The sequence below is a fragment of the Lepidochelys kempii genome, chromosome 3 (genome assembly GCF_965140285.1).
Source record: "Lepidochelys kempii isolate rLepKem1 chromosome 3, rLepKem1.hap1, whole genome shotgun sequence".
NCBI lineage: Eukaryota > Metazoa > Chordata > Testudines > Cheloniidae > Lepidochelys > Lepidochelys kempii.
In genome coordinates this window covers 103,428,656-103,453,270 of record NC_136382.1, presented here as the reverse complement: position 1 = coordinate 103,453,270, position 24,615 = coordinate 103,428,656, and the positions used below count along the sequence as shown (strand labels likewise).

At 43.2% G+C, this 24,615-nt stretch overlaps 1 protein-coding gene across 5 annotated transcripts; it reads left to right on the top strand.

The window, feature by feature from the left end:
- The first annotated feature begins 12,717 nt into the window (after positions 1-12,717).
- On the top strand, positions 12,718-23,028 carry LOC140909031 (serine/threonine-protein kinase Sgk1). 5 transcript variants are annotated; one of them, XM_073337354.2, is made up of 12 exons: positions 12,718-13,046; positions 16,704-16,779; positions 17,816-17,891; positions 18,345-18,449; positions 18,979-19,062; positions 19,179-19,310; positions 19,576-19,688; positions 19,911-20,034; positions 20,386-20,481; positions 20,762-20,917; positions 21,023-21,112; positions 21,819-23,028. In XM_073337354.2, the coding sequence occupies exons 1-12, from the start codon at positions 13,013-13,015 to the stop codon at positions 21,984-21,986; spliced, it is 1,254 nt and encodes a 417-aa protein (XP_073193455.1). In that variant the 5' UTR covers positions 12,718-13,012; the 3' UTR covers positions 21,987-23,028. The 5 variants fall into 5 exon arrangements, with proteins under 5 accessions (XP_073193455.1, XP_073193457.1, XP_073193456.1 ...); XM_073337356.2 differs by lacking the exon at positions 12,718-13,046 and adding an exon at positions 15,021-15,349; XM_073337355.2 differs by lacking the exon at positions 12,718-13,046 and adding an exon at positions 15,021-15,353.
- The last annotated feature ends 1,587 nt before the right edge of the window (positions 23,029-24,615 follow it).

Genomic DNA, 24,615 nt, shown 5'->3' with positions numbered 1-24,615 from the left:
CCCACATTAAAAAGTAGTAATTTTAAATTATGTAAATAATCATTTCACTACAAATAGTTTGAAAGATATGTACTATATACACCTTGCCAATTAGCAAGGGTGCTTGCAGGTAGGCATATGGATAAGAATTCATTGATTAGGCAAATGAATTCCAAACTCTGCTGTTATAATGAGATATTTATATGGTTGGAATCAAATTGCTCAATTTACCCGAGATATTTTATATTTCTCATTTAACCTATCACGTCACTGGAAATATCATTGTCAGAAGATAATTACTGTGGAAGCCAAGTTCTTATCTGCATAAAACTCAATAGCATATAATCATTAGCTGCATATTAAAACAGCAGCAGAAATATGGTAGCTTTTAATATACAGTTATACAAACAACAGTGTATTACATGCATCACAAGAAATAATTACAGGAATATGAAAAACTATTGCTTACAGCCATATGTCCAGAATGCTTCATACATCTAAGATTAAAATCTAAAATGCTTCATACATCTAAGATTAAAATAAGTGAATTTTTTCCCATGAAGGAGTTAGAAACTATAAAAGGACATTTTCTACATGAAAGGCAATGGGTGTCTGCAGATAGAGGCAGAAAAAGCATGTGAGTGGAGTTTGAACAAAGATTTCATTTGCGTAACTACTGAAAAAGCATGTGTATAATGATAAAGTTACAGATTAAGACCTCTATCCTACAACACTTGTACACATGCTTAACCATAAGCATGTGAATAATTATATTGAAGTCAATGAAACTGTTCATGTCTTTAAAGTTAAGCACATATATAACTGTCTGCAGGATTTAGCAAAAAGAGAAGGAGTACTTGTGGCACCTTAGAGACTAACAAATTTATTTGAGCATAAGCTTTCGTGAGCTACAGCTCACTTCATCGGATGCCAGCAGGAGAGTGGGGTGGGGGGAGAGAAAACCTTTTGTGGTGATAAACACCCATTTTTTCATGATTTGTGTGTATAAAAACAAACATCTGCTGTATTTTCCACAGTATGCATCCGATGAAGTGAGCTGTAGCTCACGAAAGCTTATGCTCAAATAAATTGGTTAGTCTCCAAGGTGCCGCAAGTACTCCTTTTCTTTTTGCGAATACAGACTAACACAACTGTTACTCTGAAACCTGTCGTAATGCCATTAGTTTTCACTCCAGAAAGTGCCTTCCTTGCACTGAGGAGGGAAGAAACAGTGAACCCAAGTCATGAGAAACAAGGTGGTGAGGTAATATCTGTTATTGGACGAACATCAGTTAGTGAGAGAGACAAGCTTTCAAGCTTACACAGAGCTTTTCTTCAGGTCTGGGAAACGTACACCCATGTAAGCTCAAAAGCTTGCCTCTGTCACCAACAGAAGTTGGTCCAATAAAAGTATTATCTCACCCACCTTGTCTCTCTAATATCCTGGGACCCACATGGCTAGAACAACACTACATAACCCACATAGGAGAAGTTTCTTCTTATCCCTGTCAGAGATGAGTTTAAGCAATGAACTGAACTTACATGCAGGGGTTCTGAGGCCCTGCTATCACAACATCCCTTAATATTTAAAAACACTACAGTTGATATTAAACATGAATTCACTCTGCATCATATGGATTAGGAGGAATTTAAAAAACAGAGATGGGTGCTGCTAATTTTATCAATGATATCAGTACTCACAGTTTATGAGATCATTACCCTCCAGTTACAGTTTTGTAATCATATTTTCCCACTAGCCTATTTCTAATGAATGAGATTACTGATCCTTACATCCCTACCGTACACGTAATAACCTTCTTAATTAATACAAGAGCATGAACAGAAGTGTTTTTATGTTACTCTGATTCAAGTCATCTGGCCAAAGAACTGTGAAAATGCTCTAGTTGTGGTTGCAACTTCAAACCACAAACATTCCTCAAATAACTGAGGTGAATGCTCTGGGGATAGCATGATCCCAGATCTTTCATCAGCATGACTTCAAAAAGAGTCAGAAGTACTGTGGATACTGTTCAGATGAAATAAACTGTGCTGATATATATGTTTACAATAAATATTTAGTAAAGCATCACAGCAATAATTACAGATGCTCACATGACTGCTTACAGATTCACATGAAACACTAAAGACAGGATGAATGCGGTTTGGAAGAAGGTTTTAAGGGATTTACCTACAGATAGGGTTGGATTATTTCACTACCATTTATTACCAGTCTTCAAACAGATAAGGTATAGTCTAAAACTGAACTACACAGGCAAATCTGTTACTTGTTTCCATTTGACTTTGTATGTTTTCACACTCTCATATCTCAGAAATAACCAAATCGAATTTTATTAAATTTTCCAAAGAAAGTCACTTGTGATCTGATAATTTCTTACCCAAAGGGTAATTTTGTCAAAAGGTGTAAGTCTTGAAATTAGAGATGGGTCAAAAGTGGAATTTGAATCTTTTTGAATTGTGAGGGCAGAATGGGTTTTGATTCAGCAAGATCAGCAAGAGCCTGTTTTATTGTTCTGCTTTGGATGCAGCCAAAATCTCATGTGAACAGCCATCTAGTAGGGAGGTTTAACATCGGAATGGGAGCCTTCAAACTCTGCCACAGAATTGGTATTTGACTTTAAGCAAGTCATTTAACTTCTCTGTGCCTCTGTTTCCCCATCTTTGAAATGTGTATATTAATACTTGACTTTGTAAAGGCCTTTGAGATCCTTGGATGAAAAACATGTAAGTGAAAATTATTATGAATGGTGTTAGCAGTATTCTGTAAAATTCTATTGAAACCTTCATCTGCATGAATTTCAAGTAAGTACATCATGCGTCTGAATTGTGGATAGGCTTTGCCACCGTTAACCCTCTGGAAGTCCATTTAACCTATTGGTTTGGCTAATTCATATGTAAGTGGCGGGTACCAGACTAGCCAAGACTCCTGAGTTCAATCCCTAATTTGCTGTGAGACCTTGAGTAATTTGCATAACCTCTGAATGCATCAGTTTGTCATCAGTAACTTGGGGTTAATAATGTTTACCTATATTTGTAAAGTGCTGTGTGATCTCCAAATGGAAAGTGCTAAGATTATACTGCACCATTCCTAGGCATTAATTTGGCTGGCAGTCAGGAACCTCCCCAGCATTTTAACAGTGTAGTTGTAGCTGTGTTGGTCCCAGGATATTAAAGAGATGAGGCGGGACTACAGAAGTTGGTCCAAAAAAAGATATTACCTCACCCATCTCGTCTCTCTAGCATTTTAACAGTCAATCTCTTCAGAAAACTATTCAGAACACTGGATGCCTGTAGCTGATTCTCATTACCACATTCTGTCTAGCAAATTTTTCTTTAATAGACTATTCTACAGCTTTATTAAGCTGTATGGTATGGAAGAGCAATGAGTGATATTCAGCTAGCCAGAGCAGGGAAGTGCTATGTTCACCTCACCACAGGTATATGGATTAGTGTCAAATTGAGGATTATGTATCAGTCACAGCATAGTCAGAAGTATTGTAGTCTGCCAGACCTGCTTTATCTAGTTCCTCCAATATAAATGTCTTCTGTAAAAAGAAAAAAAAAAGCTCTACAGATTTTTTCAGGGGGTGGGGGAGAGGGAGAAACAACAATGAGGTGAATCTGTTGCAGAACTTTCAGCATTAATTTGGAGAGTGGCTTACTTCCAAATATGGGTTCTTGGTATCAGGTAAAGATGGCAACACACCACTTATGTGTAAGGATAGTAACGTTATGCATGTTGTGTGCTTTGCACACTCATTAAGCATGTTGGTCAATTACATGTCTGTAGGATGTCAGTGCTTTGTTAAACCCTCCTGCTTTCCATACCTGAACAGGTGGGAAGTTTTGTGATAGTCAAGCTTGAGAGCTAGGGGAAAGGGCCAAGGGCCCTCAGAAGCTAAGTTATTGGGTTCGGTACAAGAGGAACTGGATGAAATTCTATGGCCTGTGTTATACACATCAGATTAAATGATCCAGTGGTTCCTTTTGGTATTAAAATCTATGAACGCTAAGGCCAGCATGTCCAAACTTGGATACCCAAGTTCAGCACAAATCTATATTCAGGCATTTACATAAAAGTAGCCTGGTTTCCAAGCGCCCACAGCTCCTCTTAGAATCAATGAAAATCAGACAACTTTTATTTAGGTCTCAATTATTCTTTTTGTATTTAGGTGTCAAACTTAACTAACCCAAGTCTGAACATCTTAGCCTAATTGAAGTTCTACAAAGAAAAATCCATAGTAGTTAGTGTAAGAACAGGACAGAAGGTTAGAATCAGAAAGTAAAAGAAAGGAAGCCCACAGTACAGATTTGTACAGATGGATCTCTTTGTTTTTATGAGTATATATGAAACCTTTTTTGTTTTTCTGCTGTTTTAATTCTTTGTGGTGATAAAACAGCATGGAAAAAGCACTCGCTTGGCAACAGTGGTCTGCCATACTGTGAGTGGTGGTGACGCCATCAGTTAACAGTGCTGTATAAATACTGAATATGGTGGTAGGTAGGTGGTAAGGTTGTGTGGATGCACCATACCTTCATCTGTGGGGTTCAAATCCTTCCTTGAGTCACAAGCAAAAACGAGTTTGATGGCCTTATCCTCTATATTGCCAGTGTATTTCATCATGGTTGGTAGTCCCTGTGGAGAAGCATAGTAGTAGATACATTGACAGGGAAGGAACTTGTGTGGTAGCAGCAGCAGTAGGCTTGCCTGAAGCTAGTCTCACGATCATTAACAATACATCACTCACAAAGCTTTTAACTGTGGCCTGTGAGAAGTGTACTCTCTGAAGTCCAGAGGATCTTAGTTCAGACACGAGAAAAGAAAGAAGAGGGTCTAGTAGCTGAGCCATCAGACTGAGCCTCTGGAAACCTATGTTCAATTCCTGGTTCTGCTGCAGATTTCTTATCTGACCTTTGGCCCAGATTTTTAAAGGTATTTAGGCACCGCTGCACTCAGCATTGCAAAGAGGTCCAAATCTCATTTTTTAAAGGGATTTAGGCACTAAGGAGTCAAAATCTCATTGACAAACAGTGGAACTTATGTTCTTAAGTGCTTCCCTACCTCACAGGAATGTTGAGAGGCACTCGTATTTGTTCTTGCTCCGTAAGTAGATAGACAGTAGGAAAAATCTTACCAAAACCTGAGTTTCATCAGGATGTGTTACAATATAACTCCACAACCTTTATGTATGAAGCTTCTGGAATAGCCATATGTGATGCTGATCCCAGTTTTGATAACTTCTTCAACCTATCTGAAGGGACTCCTTAATGCTCACACAAGTATATGTAGGTTGGCTACATTGTTTGATCCACTTGCCTAGGACAGAAGTAACACTCCTTCCGTCCTATACAAAGGACCAAATTCTTCTGCTCTCAGTTACACTAGTGTAAATCTGGAGAAACTGCTCTTGATCACACTGATATATAACTGGAGTAACACCACTGAATTCAATGGCCCAGTGTAACCAAAGATATATCTACACTGCAATAAAAGACCCGTGGCACAGCCATGGCTGGCCCGGGTCAGCTGACTCAAGATCTAGGGCTTGGGTTGAAAGGCTGAAAATTGCAGTGTAGCTATTTTGGCTTGGGCTGGAGCCCAGGCTCTGAAACCCTGCAAGGGGCAGAGACAGTTTCAGAGCCTCAGTTCCAGTCTGAGTCTAAACATCTCCACTGCAATTTCTAGCCAAGCAACCTGAGCCATCACAGTCCTAATCAGCTGACCCAGGCTCTGAGACTCGATGCTGCAGGTTTTTTTTTTTTTTTTTTTGCAGTGTAGCTGTACTCCAAAAAGCAAATTTGATCTGTATTGTGGATCACTGGAAGGATATTCTGATAAATAAAATACTGTGTTTCATTTATTCATCATCTACCTTCCTTCCTCCCAAATGGCCTGTTACTCTTCCTGGAAGAGAATCTTCTAGAAATTTCAAGGTCTAAAAAAGTGACAAGTGTAAGAGTAGAGAGTATCAAAAATGGATAAATTCAGCCTGTCTTTATTCCCATATTCTGCTAGAGACAGAGAAAACCCAGGGTGTATTGTCAAGTGAAGAGTCCGCTATATCTACCTCTAGCAAAAATTGCTAATGCATCCGATGAAGTGAGCTGTAGCTCACAAAAGCTTATGCTCAAATAAATTGGTTAGTCTCTAAGGTGCCACAAGTACTCCTTTTCTTTTTGCGAATACAGACTAACACGGCTGCTACTCTGAAACCTCTTCTTCCTCTGACTTGCTCACTAAGGCGTTTAGTCAGAACTCAACTTCTGTGTTGCTGGAGGGCTTACAGGCCTAAAGGGATATCTTTCTTTTAAGATAACGCTATAAAATAGTGATGATAGGTTTTTGTGTGTACATAAAAGACACTGAGATACCATGGTAACAGACACCCTATGAAACCCTAGACTGGCAGATAAGTGGGGAGATAGACAAATAGATAGCTAGATTAGATTAGCTATCATTTGTATTTTAGCATATATGTATCAAGCGAAAGGTGCAGGAGAAACTTCTTTAGCATCATAGCCCTAACAGAAAAGGACTATTATACATCTCTGTTAATAGCTTTCAAATGCGGCTGCTGATAAATATGAACAGAAAAACCTAAGTGCCAGATTTGCAAAATTATACATGGTGCACTACTTATTCTTCAGAACATACTACATGTCAGTTGCTCAGCTCAGGTTGTGTTTGGACCAAGAGGAGAGGAAAGATAGTTCTTGGCATAATTAAGAGTCTTTATTTTTTCTGACCATTCTCCTTTTATCACCTGTCCATCTTTATATGCTTTTTGTTTCTTTACTATAATAGTGGTGTTGAATTCTGCTAAGGTCAAATTCTCCCCAAACGTAGGCATTATAGGGTCATAATGGGAGTAATTTATTCAGATATCACTCACCCAACCCACTTTTTGTTTTTTGCAGGGGTGGGGTGAGGATGGACAGACACTAAGCAGGTCAGGTTATACTGTAGTGTATAGACTTTTAGTAATCCAGCCAGGGCAACTCATAGTAAACCATACAGAGCAGCTCTTTCTACAACCCTCTCTTTCTTATTACTATGGGTGAATTATCAACATAGTCTACTATCAGAGTAAAGGTCATCTGTGCAGAAGACAGAACTTTCTAGTGAGCTAGTCTGAGACTGTGGAATGAACTACCTCTGGAACTAAGGAGGACAGACCTCATGACCTTCCACTCCAAGTGCCATGCACCGTTCCTCAGCATTATCTTCTCCAGCGTATACATATGGAAAGCAGACTGTACATTTTAAAAAAAAGTCCTACCAATACAAAACACAACATTGACCACATAATTCTTCCCCTGGGGAGAAGATGGGAAAGAGAATGGCCCACGTGTGACACACACCATATCACTTTATGCACTACTGGAAGGCATTCACATACTGTGGTGATGAGGGCAATATAACAACCTATATAGCACGGGTTGCCAACCTGTGGCTCCGGAGCCACATGTGGCTCTTCAGACGTTAATATGCGGCTCCTTGTCTAGGCACCCCCCCTGGGGCTGGAGCTGCAGGCGCCAACTTTCCAATGTGCCGGGGGTGCTCACTGCTCAACCCCTGGCTCTGCCACAGGCCCTGCCCCCACTCCACCTCCTCCGCCCCCTCTGCTGAGCCTGCCATGCCCTTGCTCCTCCCCCTCTCCACCAGAGCCTCCTGCATGCCATAAAACCACTGGTCGGGAAGTGTGGGGAGGGAGGAGGAGGCGCTGATCAGTGGGGCAGCCGGTGGGTGGGAGGTGTTGGGACTGGTGGTGGTGGAGCTGATGGGGGACTGCTGACTTATTAATGTGGCTCTTTGGCAATGTACATTGGTAAATTTTGGCTCCTTCTCAGGCTCAGGTTGGCCACCCCTGCTCTAGAGAATAGAATCAAATCAGTATACTGCAATGAAAATGGAAATTAGAGATATCATTTATCAGCTGTTTTAACTACAGGTCAGTGTATCTAAAAGGCTGTAATTTTTGACTGCTTTCTACAAAGAAGGGAATTGCTTTTCCCTCAATATGGCATTTCATCACTTCACAATGCTGTGAGTATAATCCCTTGGCATTAGAGCCTCTTATTGACAGTGCAGTAAACCTGCTCTGAGAGTAGCAGAAAAGTGAAATAAAAAATGGACAAAATTTATGTTTGGCAAAACACAACACTGAAATCAATTGGTGGTGTTCCATCCAGTCAGCTCAATAGGAGTTTCAACCAATGACCTCCCTGTCAAAAAGAAGTCCAGCAACCTTTTGGCAGCATCCTAAATCTCCTGAGTTTAAACAGCTGTTGGGGTTATTATCAAAGCCATTATATTGTTCCTATCTATTTGCTGCAACTTGACATCATTTGCAGGGGGCAGCCTGAAATGCTGGACTGAGAGTTTTGGTTGCTGCACCTGAAACTAAATTATAAGGTCAGAGATGAGAGCGTGCTCAGCAGGGACTTACAGTAAGCAGATTAAAACTTTCAGCTTTTACTTCAGAGAAGAGAGGGCAATAGAAGAGCAATCGCTGCTTGTAGTGTCCAGAGCCAATGATATTATTAATGTAATTGAAGAGCAAGCCATACCAAGGCCTAGACTCTATCGCTGTGCAGTTAACACATAGGGCATGATATTGCAGAAAATATCTGCAGAATTTTGCACTGTCTCCTTCACAGAAGGCCAAACTATTCTAGGTACAGTTCAATCAAGCTGCTTAGAACCTAAAAACAAAGGACATGATTCATACCTCATTTGAATCCTTTTCTGAACTGGGGCTTAAATGGCGAGGGAGGGAGGGAGTTGCACAGCAGCTCAAGGAGAGGAGAGGCCAATCTATTTATTAGCATCATTCCCAGGAGCCAAGTTGTCATATTGGCTGGGTGGAGGCTATGAACTTCCCTGGGGAAAGGGCAGTCAAGGACAGGCTTACCATGACTAACCAGCATTAAGTAGTAATGTTGTACGGGAAATAGCCCTCTAAATAGTGAGCATCCTCTAAGGTAGGGGTCTCATGACAAATTTTTTGGTGGCCTCAGAGTGCAGCCACCAACGCTTGCTGGTGGCCGCTCTGACATGTTTTCCTAAAATAATTAACTTCAGGGAAAAAATATGCACATATACTAGTGCAGACATCACAGCAGACTTTCTAGCTAGCTGGGAGGCTGTGAAAAGTGATATTAACAAACATAAGCCTCCTGCTGCCTGCATCGGGACTGGTAACTGAAGTGCCTTGGCTATGACATGCCAAGCCTACAGGCGCCCAGGCTCAGCCCCAGCACTGGATGTGGGAAGAGAGGCAGCGGAGGCTGGGGCGATGAGTAGGGTGACCATATGTCCCGTTTTGGCCAGGACAGTCCTTTTTTAAGCCCTGGTCCAGCCATCCCGACTTTTTTGGCAAAAGTGGGGTGGAGAGGAATGTGCAGGGCGGGGCGGGGGAGTGGCGATGCCAGCTCCAGGCAGGTGGGGAGGCAGGGCTCTGGTCGGGGGCAGGCGGGGTTTGAGTGAGCAGTGACACCAGCCCTCCATAGGGGTAGGCAGAGCTTGGGCAAATGGCTTGGGCTAGCCCAAAGCGGGGCTCAGGCGAGTGGCTCCGACCAGCCCCTCACAGGGAAGGTGGGGAGAGCTCAGGCTAGCCCCAGGTGGTGTCCTGTTTTCTCTTTGGGAAATATGGTCACCCTAACGATGAGGAGCTGGGTGTTGAGTCCCACCTCCCTGTGACCAGGGCCCAAAGCCCCATGGCTGGAGCCCCACTGCCCTGGAAAGGTGGGTCGGGAACTCACTGGCCACTTGCAGAGTCCAAGGTTCTTCCAGCATTGTGCCCCATGTCTCCAGAGGCAGCTCAGGGCACCGTCCCCTGCTGGCAGTGCAAGCAAACACCAAGTTGCATACAGGAACAATAGGAAGAGGAGAGGCTACTGCTTTTACCCCCACCCCAGCCCAGGAAGTTGTCATGGCCACAAAAAAAGTCGTTGGTGGCCACACACAGCTACCACGGTGGCTGCATTTGAGAAACACTGCATCCGATGAAGTGAGCTGTAGCTCACGAAAGCTTATGCTCAAATAAATTGGTTAGTCTCTAAGGTGCCACAAGTACACCTTTTCTTTTTGCTCTAATGTGAGAAGCCTATAGCTTCCAACAGCTGCAGAGGATGCTTTCAACTGCATTGGTCTCTAGCCCAAAGCAAGGGAACAGTTCTTGTTTAAACGTAAACTGTGTGTTCATTCAGTGGGACAAATTGCATCACATCTTTATTGTATTTAAATTGTGCATCAGCTAAGCTATGTAATAGTGGGATGCTATCACTGCTACCTTTGTCCTCTGCTTCGTTCTCCCTTCTATTGATTGCTAAACCTATTTGTTATGCCTTCTTTTCAAATAAGATTGCAAGCTTTTTAGAGACCATGTCTTGCTATATGTTTCAGAGAGCTCAGTACAATGGAGTCCCAGTCCTGATCCTGGCCTTTAGGCATGACAATAACAACAACAATATCCATTTGATACTTTGACATGAGATACACTTATTTGAAAAAGTCCTGTTTTATGACATGCTTATAATATTACAGTCAAATCAAATCAATTCTATTTCTGCTGTTAATTGAGTAATCCATGGTTTTGGGGGGTTTTTGGTCTGACAATTCTGTAAATACGAAAACATTAGCACCTTACCTGTTAAAATGAATACTGTATTAGTTCAGGAGTCTTAAGTCACTATTTGTCAAGAGCTTTCAGGCCCTCAGATGGAGGTGATCTAGAAGTGTGAGCATTATGCTCTTTATTTGGCTCTTTTGCTTTATCTAGTTTGTAGCAAGTACATTCCTATCCCCCACCAATGGCCTACACAGTGTTACCAACTCTCATTATTTTATTGCAAGGCTCTAGGTAATTGATGTTTTTTCTCAAACACCAACTCCTGTAGTATTGTAATTACATAAAAATCTCAGTTTTCTTTTTTAAAGTAAGTTTCTAGCCATTATGTAATACGTGACCTGAGTGTACTTTAAGGGTATGTCTACACAGCAACTAGACACCCAGCCACCCACCCAGTCTGGCCCGTGTTAGATGACTCAGACTTGCAGGGCTATGGCTGCAAGGTGGGAGAGTCTCAGAGCTCAGGCTCCAGCCCAAGCCTGGAAGCCTACACAGCAATGAAACAGCCCCACAGCCTGAGCCCCGGGAGACTGAGTTGGCTGGCACAGGCCAGCCCCAGGTTTTTTTGTTTGTTTGTTTTGTTTTGTTTTTTGCTGCGGACATATCCTGAGGCTCAAAAACTAGAAGAGAAACAAAAGGAACGGTACAGTTACTTAAAAAAAAATCTCATGATTCCTAAATCAATCTCAGGATTTTGCAGGGACCAGACTCCTGGTTTTTGATTGCTTGGGGTTGGGAATGCTGTGTGAATTCTAAAAAAAATAAGAATTTCTCTCATATAAGTGATTGTGCATATTCCTACATAAAATTCAAGACTTTTGTGATGGAAATATAATTTTAAAATAGGTATTGGCAGACGATTAGACAGGTCTTTTAAAATGAGGAAGGATTAATTGTGTTGGAAACTAAATATAGGGACATGTCTAACCTGTATTATTATATGCACCCATCACTATGCCATCTGAGCAGAGGGAGTGGCAATCTGTTGATTTTATTTCTCTCTGGGTTATTTTCCTTTGGGATTAAGCCAAAATTGAAGAGACAAGCTGAAAATCAGTGCAGGATAGACAGCTCTAAACCTTCACTGAGTCCTTAGTGAAAACGATCCACTAAAAAAAGAGAAACAAACGTGTCTTTTCCTCGGCCTTAAGGAGCACAGCTTCCCCGTTCGAAAATCTGCCATGTACGGATTACCATTGGGGATTGATTACAGCAGTATTTAAAAATCCCACGCTAGCCATGCTTTATGGTTCTTCTTCCACGGGAGAAAGCATGATCGCCCCCTACTGGCCAAGTGGCAATGACGCAGCGGCTGCAATTGTGCCGAAGAACACGCTGGCGGCTCTGTCTCCAGACGGGGGACATGTGCCTATTGTCTGCGCAGGGAGAGACAGCGAGGGAGGAAAAGACACCTCAGTAGGCTACAACCGGGCAAGAGACATGGGGGGAGGGAGAGCCCGATATATCTCTCTTTTTCCTGTTCGGAAGTATTTCGATGCCAGGATTGGACAGGGGGCGCCTGTTCCACCCGTCCGCTATCCGGCGGGCAGGGAACGCCAGTCTCAACAACTCCACTCTGTTCTTTTAAACGATAAACTCAGGAGCCCATCTGTCTCCTCCTGCTGCAGAAAGAGGATGGAAGTGGAGGGCGGGGGGAGGTGTCCCACCAAGCCAAAGAGCCTGGCCCCTGTTCCTTTTCCGTCCCGACAGCGAACACGACCGGCGACTCCTCTTCTTTATTCTTCGATCGTTTTCACAGGAAGCCAAGAGGCAAACTGTGGAGGGCAGGCAGCAAACCCTCGCCCCTTGGACATGGAGCCTGTGCAGGGTGACCAGACAGCAAATGTGAAAAATCAGGACAGGGGTGTGGGGGTAATAGGAGCCTATATAAGCAAAAGACCCCACAATCGGGATGGTCCCTATAAAATCGGGAGGGTCCTTATAAAATCGGGACATCTGGTCACCTTAAGCCTGTGTGAGCTTTCTGCAGGCTGCGGGACTGGGTGCTGGGAATTCGCCCTGGGTGATTGCCTCTGACAGGTCAATTACAGCAGACCTGCATTTCTGGTCGCCGCACTTTGTAATAAACTGGTGATTACTGTAACTCTCAGGGCTGTGTTGCAAGGGGGCAGAGTGTGCGGCGTGGCCAATGTTGAACTCTACTGATCTCCTGTATGTAAATCACCTTGAATATGGGGTTCATAAACTGGGCAGCGCCAGCAAGCAAAATCCGCCGCTACTTTCTCACCACTTCCCTTCAGCTCCAGGCCGGCCAAGGAGGGGAGGTTATTCGGGATTATAGCAATACATAAGAACCCAGCCAGAGCATCAGAGCCCTGTTTCAAAATTACTTTGGTGGGATTTTAAGAGGGGAGAGAGAAATGAGAGGCACAGAAGAGAAGCCTTCATTAACAGGTTGGTTTAATTTTAATATTGTTTCAGTCTGGCTCTGGCTTGTTTAAGGCTCTGAGAAGAAACTTGTACGGGTAACAGTGATATTCCTGTTTGGAGAGCGGAGGAGGCTGAGTACCTGACATTTGATAAGGACTTTAATGACCTTTTCACCAAAAGAGGAAGGAGACCTGAAAACCAGGGTGGTACAACAGGGCCTGAACCGAGGCTGCATTTCCAGCTTTGTTGCTCTTTAACTTGGGTGGCGTGAGGCCGGGGGGGTCTGGAGAAGAGGGTCTGCGGGGAACCAGTGATCGACGCGTTGAGAGAGCCATGCTGACAGCGGGTGCCTGCAAGCAGGAACCGGGAGGGGGAAGGCGCTGCAGAGCTGCGGTGCAGCCAGGGCAGGCTTGACAAGAGACCCTGGCAGAGGTGTCACAGGGAAAGGGTGGGCGCTGGGGTGGGGGCGAGGACGGGCGCAGGGGGACGGAGAGAGAGTGCTGTGTGGTGCAGCAATGGCATGTGGCGGGAGGAATGGTGCGGTGCACAGGGGGGCCCCTGGCGCAGGCAAAGCGCTGGCAGTTTGCAGAGCATAGCGAGGGAGTGGGGCGCTCGGCAGATGCGCATCTATCTCCATTGCATGTGACAGCTTGGGCTGCCCGGGGCTGCAAAGCGCTACGTTGTGTAGCCGGGAGGAAAATAATGGGGGAGCAGCCCGGGCAACAAACAGTCCCCGGCCCCGAGCAATCCGTAGGGAGGGATTCGGGGCTTGAGAACAACCCGCTTTCCGTATAGCGAGGGTGGAAGGGGTTATTTTTACGGGAATCCAGAGAACAAAGGGAACGAACAGGGCGAGCTGACTCGCTTCTCCGCCGCCTTAGCAGATGATTGGAATTTGCGACGTTGCCTAGCTCGGATTCGTCCAGGAGGGGCAGTTTTGCAACCCAGCTAGGCAAAGCAAGAAGTGGAAGAAACCGGAGCTCGGAGGAACTGAGCAGTTGCCCCAGCTCTGCGACCGCGCCTCTCCCCAAAACCAGCTGTGGCTTTGGCGTGGCTGTTTCCTCTCGTTCCGAAAGCCCTTTACACGCGAGGAGAGGAGACGCAATTTCAGGGTCCCGGATCTGTCTGGGGAGGGGTGTGGGGGGCCCTTCCAGAGACACGTGAGGCTGGGGAGCCGGTCGGCAGTAACTCCTTCATTCTCTGCCTTAAAATTTATCCAGCACTGTGCCGTCTTTGCATCACTTCCCGCGTACGGACGGCGCAATTTCCCACCCCGGGCCATTCCTATTACCATTACCTCTCAGCTCTCTCTTTAAACCGAATTGCAGTCTCAGAGCAGCAGAAAACAACTGCATCTCTTGATGTGGTTCCCCCCCTCCCCCCGCGAATCAAAGAGCTGTAGGGGCATGCCGGCCAATGGTGATGGGGGGGGGGGCAAGGATTGCACACAGGAGGGCAACATTCATTGGGAGGGGCACGTTGCAGCTCGATCATATTACAAGCTGAAGTATATGCACAAAGAATCCTGCTGTGATGGAAATTCCCACCCGCCTCTGATGGGCGGCGCGGGGTAGGGCATTTCACAATTTTGAGGACACTTCTTCAAAACTGCAATGAATGAAGTGAATCGGAATGTGGCCGGTTGCAGCTGGCGCTGAAACTTTCCACACACGCTTTCCCCAGCCTGCAAGTCTGTCAGTCGCCCTCCCAAGTACACCCACCGCGCCACCAGCCTTGCGTGTCACCCCCACCCCAGGTCACCCGGCGTCCCTCCGCAGAGCCTTCATTCATCAACAAAACCCACGTGTTCCCCTGTGCCACTGCAAAGCAACAATGAACCCAGGCCCAGACTGTTCGCCAGTGACGTTGAAATCTCAGCTCGAGGAGGCCTTTTTTTGTTCTTTTGCAAACGCAAACTATGTGCACATCCCTGCCCCCCTTTCCCTTCCTCCCCCCTCCTCCTCTCCCAAGTCCTAACGGGTTGCATGTTTCGTTGGCTGTTTGCCTCGTCGGCCCAAAGCATTAAAAAACATTTTCTGTAACGTCCCGGCAGGGATCCGGGCAATGCACACAATCCGGGCCATGTGTTTGTTCTCCTGAAAGCCGGCAGGAAATCTTCTTCTCCTGAGTCATTGCGGCTCCTTCAAGGAAACGTCAGAGTTTCTTATCGCCCTTCACCCCAGGCAGCGGCTCAAGCTGCTGCTGCCGAAAGACAGTCTCCTCCGCACAAGGGCAAAACAAGCCACAATCCCATTGTACAGCAAAAAACAGCTCAGGCTGGAGGAGTTGGCCGCGCAGGAGAATGGGAGTTTTTGCTTCTAACTAGGGTTGGTAAGAAGCTCCGGTCCTTCCCCTTTAAATGTGTTGCTGTAATTTGGGGTGGGATGGGGGTTAGTTACGAGTGGTGCATCCAGGTGGCTGTCCCCATTAGTCGGACGGTGTGACCCGGGTGACACAGAATGACAACAGCTGACAGATCTCTAGCCATAGAGACAAAGGTCCCCCTTCGAAGTTGTTAGGTGCCAACATTTGCAAGCTGCTAACAGGGACAGTTAGTTAATGGGCATTCCTTTGCCTCCCCCTATTGAAATGCATCGGGCTCAGCGCGATATACTCGTGAGCCACAAGTATCCGCTGACTCCAACGGTTCACTGGCTGAACTTTTTGAAGAGGGGGGAAAAAAAAAAAAACGGGCCAGGGGGATAACACACAGGAATCTAGCGAGAGAGAGTCGCCAGAGCTAGCTAGCCAGTGTGCAGGCTTTGCAACGGAAGAAGGCCACAGAAAAGCTAGGGCTGGAACACACACGTCTTGCATCCTTTTCAAAGCTGCCAACTTCTCAGCTTTGTCACAATTCAAAGCCCCGTGGAAATGGAAGCCGCATGCAGGAGAAAAGGGACAGGCGGCATGCTTTTCTTTCCGTGGGCAGCGGGGCGGAAGAATACCTGTGTCGTCGTCGTCGTCGTCTCCCCCCCCCACCCCCACCCCCTCTCCAGTCCCGCGGAGCCGGGTGAAGGTGATCCCAGCGCCTTATTGTACTGTATGGCCGTGCACACCCCTGGAATGCCGCCGCGTCCCTGCCCCCGCGCGGCAGAGCGCTGGGCTCCCTGCCGGCCGGCCGGCTCCTTCCCCGGCTCGCTCGAACGTCAAAGAAGCCAGGCAGGGCGGGGCAGCGCCACGGGCCGGGCGCCAGCTGTACGAGTCCGAGCCGTTCTGGGCGCCTGGAAGCCAGACTCCCTCTTCCGCATTGTTGTTCTTCGTTGGCTCCTCCCTCTCCCCCCGCCTCGGCGGGGTCTCTACATAAACCCGCTCGGCGAGCTGCGCGGCAGCACTGCCTTGATCACCGGCTGCACAGAGAGCGGCCCACGCTTCCCTGGACTAACTCATTCATCAGCTTGGCTTATTCTTCACCGGCCCACATCTTAGCTCCGCAATGACAGTCAGAGCCGAAGCGTCTGGACCCACGTTAACGTATTCAAAGATGCGGGGAGTTGTTGCAATACTCATCGGTGAGTCTGAAGTGATGAAAGGTCGGGTGACCACGTCTCTTCTCTGGGGGTACAGCTGCTTTGGATGGCCTCGTTCATTTGAACCGGAAAGTCAGAACAAAGTATCCGATTCTCTTTTTCAGAAACGCCGGTTCTGGATACCCGGTCGTAACTCTTTTCTTTTTATTTGCAGCTTTCATGAAACAGAGACGAATGGGGCTAAATGACTTCATTCAAAAAATAGCCACCAGCTCCTACCCGTGCAAGCAGTAAGTAGCAGCAGTTTTGTACATATCGATCGGAAAAGCGATACTTGCATTTTAATGATGGAAAGATTTCTGTATTCATGATTGTCACAAGATAATTTTTTTCTTATAATATTATTAGTTATATAACGAACTTTACTGAAAAAAGAACAGGAGGACTTGTGGCACCTTAGCGACTAACCCATTTATTTGAGCCTAAGCTTTCGTGAGCTACAGCTCACTTCATCGGATGCCACAAGTCCTCCTTTTCTTTTTGCGAATACAGACTAACAGGGCTGCTACTCTGAAACTTTACTGGATTTACTCGGCATAGATAAAACCAGAGAGCACGCATTAGTTTTGGTTTCTAAAGACCAGCCCATCCTAGTTCATTTTAGTTTGAAATGAATAGACTGTCCCAGTAGTCTGCCAGACTGAAACTTATTCTTAATAAGTAGAATGCTTGCATGCCCCCTAGAGGTGAGATGTGTCTTCCTGTTGCACAGAGCAACTGTTCCAATAATATTGGATTTTCCACTGAATGCATCCGATGAAGTGGGCTGTAGCTCACAAAAGCTTATGCTCAAATAAATTGATTAGTCTCGAAGGTGCCACAAGTCCTCCTTTTCTTTTTGCGAATACAGACTAACAGGGCTGCTACTCTGAAACTTTACTGGATTTACTCGGCATAGATAAAACCAGAGAGCACGCATTAGTTTTGGTTTCTAAAGACCAGCCCATCCTAGTTCATTTTAGTTTGAAATGAATAGACTGTCCCAGTAGTCTGCCAGACTGAAACTTATTCTTAATAAGTAGAATGCTTGCATGCCCCCTAGAGGTGAGATGTGTCTTCCTGTTGCACAGAGCAACTGTTCCAATAATATTGGATTTTCCACTGAATGCATCCGATGAAGTGGGCTGTAGCTCACAAAAGCTTATGCTCAAATAAATTGATTAGTCTCGAAGGTGCCACAAGTCCTCCTTTTCTTTTTGCGGGTACAGACTAACACGGCTGCTACTCTGAAACCTGTTCCAATAATGTACTCTCTAATCTTTGCAGCCCTGAAGTTCAGTCTATTTTGAAGATCTCCCAGCCTGAAGAGCCTGAACTTATGAATGCTAATCCTTCCCCTCCAGTAAGTAGTCTTCATTGTGTGAATCATTTTCAGTAATAGAAACATGTTTAAAAATAGCTTTTCTGTAAATTAGCAACATAACAAGAGTGTCCCTTTTAGTTCAGCTCATAGTGTAGTGATGTAACTTCAAAAAGGAGTTACCAATTTAGAATAAAACCCCTACCTTTTCTTTTTTAAATGATACATTACATATCGCCTAAATATGGAAAGCAGCCAATTCCTCAATGAGATTTTAAAGTAGTGCGCATTGTTCTCATAATTTGTCATTTGAGGTGGTACAAAAACAGTTGAATGTAATCCGATGCTAACTTGGGGAAAAAGGACATAGACTTTATTTAATGTACCCAACTCAAATTTAATCTTTAAATCCATGATTAGATTTATATAAAAACCCTTTGTGGTCAAGAATTTCCAATAAACATCTTTTAACAAATGTATTTTATAAAATTACAGCCCAGTCCATCACAGCAGATCAATCTTGGTCCATCATCCAACCCACACGCCAAGCCATCAGACTTTCATTTCTTAAAAGTTATCGGAAAAGGAAGTTTTGGAAAGGTATGTTCTACTTCTTTCCACCTTAATTTGGTCAGTTAGCTGCTATTGCATGTAATTATTTAAGGGTTGGGGTTATAGCCAGCACGCTTTAGTAACAAGAGTGGCAAAATCTCTTCATGTGTTCTCTAGTGCTTCACTGTCAGGAGGGCACTTCACAGCTTTGAGGAGGAAGTTGCTGGCCCTGCAGGGGATAGGTGGGGCAGGGTGCTTTAGTTAAGGAGAGGATAATTAATTGGGGTTGATCCCTTATGCAGGAGTGGAGGGAGGGTAGCTTTTGAAGCCAGGAGAATCGGCCATTTAAAAAAAACAAAACCCTTTAAAGTTGAAATGCACAGCTTTTCTGGCTGGCATTTTGCTGATAATGCTAGATGTTGCTAGCAAAATGCTTCCACAAGCAGCTGGTAGCATAGAGTGGTAATAGCGCTCAGTGGTAGCATAAAGGGCTTTGGATATAGTCTCTCACAGCTGTGTTTATATTCTGCTCTGTATTCCAACATATTGAAGTAATGGGATTTTTAACCTCTTTCAGGTTCTCCTTGCAAGGCATAAGGCGGAAGAAGAATTCTATGCTGTTAAAGTACTGCAGAAGAAAGCAATCCTGAAAAAGAAGGAGGTAAGCATCTCCTTGTTCACAATACAGCGATGCAACTACCAAATATAGTTAATTACTACTAGCTAGCAAATTTTGTAACTAAATACTGATTATTTTTTTTTTTTTTCTATTTCTAGGAGAAACACATAATGTCAGAGCGCAATGTCCTGCTGAAAAATGTGAAACACCCTTTCCTGGTTGGGCTCCACTTTTCTTTCCAGACTGCAGACAAATTGTACTTTGTCCTTGACTACATCAATGGTGGAGAGGTAAGCAGCAAGTGAATGAAATAATTCCTAACATGTGCACAGTGGTATAGATCTTTTAAAAAAAAAAAAAAAATGAAAAAGAAAGTTCCAAGGGGAAAAGTTATTAGATTTAGCATCGTCCGTCTGCCAGGTTTCAAACTGCTAGAGGATCATTAGGCCATTTCCTGCTATTGTTCTTTTTAGCTATATATGTCAAGTCTAATTAAATGCATTGTTAACAGGCTTTGGCACCATTTACAGAACTTGTTCTTTCTGTCTCCTGTAGTTATTCTACCATCTCCAGAGGGAACGTTGCTTCCTGGAGCCAAGAGCACGGTTTTATGCTGCTGAAATAGCCAGTGCACTGGGTTACTTGCACTCTCTGAACATAGTTTATCGGTAAGCAATGTGTAATTCAGTTTAGGCATGATTTATAAATGCATATTTTGTACCTTATCTGTGTAAAGTAGATTTCAATATATATTAGTTTAAAACAACTACTTTCAAAATACTTTCTCAGAATTTAAAGACTTGCAAAATCTATACATATGCTCATAAAATACTAAGAATACTTTTTAACTGAGAAGAACTAACATTTCTGTTAAACTCTTGTTGCTACAGGGACTTGAAGCCAGAGAACATCTTGCTAGATTCTCAGGGGCATATTATCTTGACTGACTTTGGACTCTGCAAAGAGAACATAGAACACAATGGCACGACCTCCACGTTTTGTGGCACACCTGAGGTATGCTTAGCTCTGATTTCTGAAATGGTTAATGTTTGTCTATAAACTGTATGATAAGAGTAGATGAGGCAACAGTAAATGTGCACACCTGATGGAGAGTTACAATGGAATAGATAAATGGGAGAAAGTAAGATCCTTAAAATGATAGCCTTCCGGTGAATAATGATTCCCCATGCAATGGGAACTGCTGTCAAGCTAGCCGTTGTGTATATAAATGACATTTTAACTATAAGCTTAGGAGGCTTTTCTTGTAGTTCAAGAACATAGGTTTGTTTGGTGTGGATTTTGTTTCTGTCTTAAGATTCTTCCGCCTCTGGCTAATATGATGCTTCTCGTTCTTCTGTTTAACAGTACCTTGCTCCTGAAGTTCTTCATAAGCAGCCCTACGACAGGACTGTTGACTGGTGGTGCCTTGGAGCAGTTTTGTATGAGATGCTTTATGGATTGGTAAGTAACAGGTATTTTATTTGCCCGTGTATAGCTTATTCTAGTTCTTACAAGAAAACATTCCAGACTTATTACCTACACTTGTGGCTTCAGTTAAGATGATGACCCTGACCAATGTCCTCTGCTGCCCTCATCCTCATTGAGAATTCTGTGTATGGATTAAGGGCAGCACATGGCATGAAGATAAGAATAGCTCGTGGTATTATAGTAGAATGCACATATCTGTAATTTTTATTAAGCACTTATAGACTTATTAACCTTTTTTATTTCTTTCTCACAGCCCCCCTTCTACAGCAGGAACACAGCAGAAATGTATGACAATATCTTGAACAAACCCCTGCAATTGAAACCAAATATTACCAATTCTGCTAGACACCTTCTGGAAGGCCTGTTACAAAAGGATAGGACAAAGAGAGTTGGTGCTAAGGAGGACTTCGTAAGTACAATTTTGTAGTTCCTGTGTATGGTATAAGAAATAATTAAATCTCATCACTCTTATTCAATTACTCTTGTCTGAATTAATCTAATTTTTCTTTAACAGATGGAGATTAAGAATCACATCTTCTTCTCCCCAATTAACTGGGATGATCTCATTAATAAGAAGATTACACCTCCTTTTAACCCAAATGTGGTAAGTATCACATCTAATTATAGAATGTAGAGAAGGCTTTTTGCCCCTTACAGGGTGTGGCCCAAAGGCCATCTGCAGCTGGCTAAAATGTAACTATACTTTTTTGCTCTAACTAAAGGGGATAAGCAGAAAAATGATTATTGATGGATTTTTTTTAAATAGTTGGATAGTAAAATCTAGCACTTAGATTGGCTCTACATAAACATTGGTTATTCTCGAACACACCCGGGAACTTAGTTCTTACTGACTTTATAAATGCAGAAACTAAGAGACCGAAATTAAATAACTGCCCCAAAACAGATTTTCTATCTTGTCAAATTATAATATACAACTACAAGCACACCTTGGTTATTTAGATAAAGTTTTTTGATTTAAATGTGGTCTACTACTGCAAGTTGCCAAGGCACCGCTTCATAAACTGCAGTATAGGAGAGTGGAGTGATTATTTTGTTTTGCTTTATTGCACGGAGCTAGTTGGAGGGCAATACATTGAAAATGAATCATCTTGTTTTTAGTGAGACCATATGCAGCAAGATTCAAAACAAAAAAGTCAATCTAAAATTGTCCAAGACTGTTAAACAGTGAGTCCGAGGTAATAACACTGTGAGTCCCCTACAAGAGTCTTCACATTTTGAATTGATCTGTGAAATCATGAAAAATGGAGATTGGGGACTAAACACTTGTTTTCTTTTTTTATTTTCCACAGAGTGGTCCGAGTGATCTGCGACACTTTGACCCCGAGTTTACCGATGAGCCAGTCCCCAACTCCATTGGCCAATCTTCCGACAGTATCCTCATTACTGCTAGTGTCCAGGAAGCTGCTGAAGCCTTTCTGGGCTTTTCGTATGCCCCACCCATGGATTCTTTCCTGTGAACATTTGTTTTCCTTTCTTGGTTTTTAATTATTATATTGGCCTTCTGGCTGAGCTGCCAGTTGACCAGTCATCTTGAAACAGAATTTGCACATCTCCACCATGGCAGCTTTGCAGCCTTAATTTCAACTACACTGCTGGAAGCTTTTTTTTTCTTCTTTCAAACAGCACATAACTCCTCTAAACAAGCTTACAAGCATTTTGATTCGTTCTTCCCCCAAAGTGGTGCTATCTCCTTGGGAAAGAACATAAGAAATGACTGTTGCCATAGCCTGCTATGGTAGATTGTAGGAATAATAACCTGCTGTTTGGAAATAATGTTCTGAAAAGCCTTGCCTGAAGACCTGGATGTGACGAGGATTTTATGAAACGTGCCTTTTTTTCTGATGAGATCGAGTTAAGCTCCAAACTTTTCCTGTTGTAGAGTGTTTCTCAGTTCAGTTATGTGGGTTTACTATGTGAACAAATGGTATGAGTGTGATATGCATACTACAGAGGGACTTAGTTTAAAGCACCAATGTGACACTTGCAGGACACTACAATGTGGGGCATTGTTTGTTTCTTCCATATTTGGAAGATAAATTAAGTGTAGAAATTGATTTTTGTTTTGTAAATATACAGTTAACTAAAATTATTGAAATGGGCTCACAATTAATTATATCCAAATGCTTGAAGAAAGCATTGCTGCTATGAAAAGTTTCTATTTTTAGAAAGGTTTTTATGGGCCAAAATGCCCCAGCTGCAGTTGGTCAAAGCTGTTGGTTTATTTCTTGTTTGTTTTTTTTAAAGTTGTCATCTGTAAAGTGGGCATTATGGGGGGGGAAGGGGAGGGGAAGGTTTGCATTGTATGTATTGTAAAAAAAAATAAATAAAAAAAGTCTGTACATTCAGTTGTAACTCTAGATGTATATTTAAACTTACAGCCTGGCTTGTAATGTACACCATCACTGTAATGTAATTAACATAGTTATGTACTTTTTTTTTTTTTTTTTTTTTTTTGGTGACCAAACCCATTGGTTTGCAGTAAAATCTTGAGAAAATTTCTGTAAACTGTCAAGTTTTTTCATTTAAAAAACACCTTTTCCTTCACAAATCCAGTCAAGTTTGTGCTTTTTCAGGGGTTTAAAAAGCAAATCCAGACTCTTTATCTTTAGTCTGAACTAGGCCTTAGCTGAAGTCAAGAATAAATTTTAAGTTATACTGGCATAACTATGGTGGTTAGGAGTGTGATTTCTGATAACAGTCCTTGTGTGGATGCAGTTACACCAGTGTCAAGGTGCCTTACCTGTAGTTATTCTTTCCCTATGGGAATAGCTATACTGTTACAAGCGCTCCTACATGGGTACAACTGTTAGCTCTCAAGGGTTATACTGCTAAAGTGAGACAACTTTCTAGTATACACAAGCACTAAGTATAATTACAATGGGAGATGATGCCTGATGCTGAGGGGGTTTGTTCTGGCCTCAATCCTTCCTAATGCCCTTTCGTAGACACTTTCTGGGTTCCTCTACACTACAAAATCAGTACTAGCATTACGACAGCAATGCTGTACTTGGGCCAAAGCACTAGTGTAGATAGGGCTCAGGTATCTTAAACCAGCCTGTAATGGAAACATAATCAGAGTAGATTTTCATGACGCATTTGGTTAAACACTTCAGGCCTGCTTACATCAATGCTACTGCCCATGTGGGTGTTTGTTCTGTACTGATTTTTCTCATGTAGTCAGACAAGGCCTAGGTCAACTGGCAGGTAGACTTTTCTACTGGGGCAAACTCAACTGAACAAGTATTTAATTCCTGGGGTGGGAACGTGTCTGAAACTGAGCTGAACAACAGGAGCTCCTGCCACTGAATGCGTGGTCTCAAAGGGACTATGGTTCAACTTTCAGCAGAAGAAATTTTAAGGAAACTTTCAGTGAGGTCCCAACTCAGCTTCCATTTCTGCATGTAAGCAATAGATGGTGTGAGCCTGTGAGGTGCTGAACATTTGTGTTTTATTCACTGTCCTCATCTCCCATTGACTTCAACTGTTGATGGTTCTTAGCACCTCAGAGGATCATGCCAGTACTTTGCACACAAAACCCATTTGGGCAACTTTATTTGCAAATAAAGCCATTCAAATAAAAGTAGTATGAGCAAAACTTTTTAATAGAAGACACTTACAAGGGAAGAGACAATTAAAGCTTTCTTTGCTTACCTACTACACAAATGAACTTAAAGCTTTTTAACTTCAGCTATAATCTCTACATACATAAAAGGCCAGGTCTTCCAATGGAGCTTTGTCTGTTTACACCAGCTAAGGATCTGGCCCATCTGTGCTAATTATTTTAATATATTAACCTAACATTGCAGAAAAGCAATGAGTTTACAGCATAACACTTTCAGCTGTGCACAAGTGACGCCTGCAAAATCTGCCAATGCACAATTTGCACACACAATGCTGTGGTAACGAGGATTAAAATTACTAAGATATTATCAAAATATTTCTAATATCCTTAATCAATTAGTGTATGATTAAAGTGAAACTGCACTTGTTAAAAAAAATGAATAATGTATATTTTGTAGTGCACACTGCCTTTGCCTTACTGTGTCTCCTCAGCATTAGTGTGAAGTAGCAAGCACTGAATTGCAG

Coding starts and splice junctions, on each gene's coding strand:
- LOC140909031 (XM_073337353.2), top strand. CDS start 16,456: ATGACAGTCAGAGCCGAAGCGTCTGGACCCACGTTAACGTATTCAAAG. Junction 16,532..16,703: donor AGTTGTTGCAATACTCATCG/GTGAGTCTGAAG, acceptor TTTTATTTGCAG/CTTTCATGAAACAGAGACGA. Junction 20,482..20,761: donor ATGAGATGCTTTATGGATTG/GTAAGTAACAGG, acceptor TCTTTCTCACAG/CCCCCCTTCTACAGCAGGAA.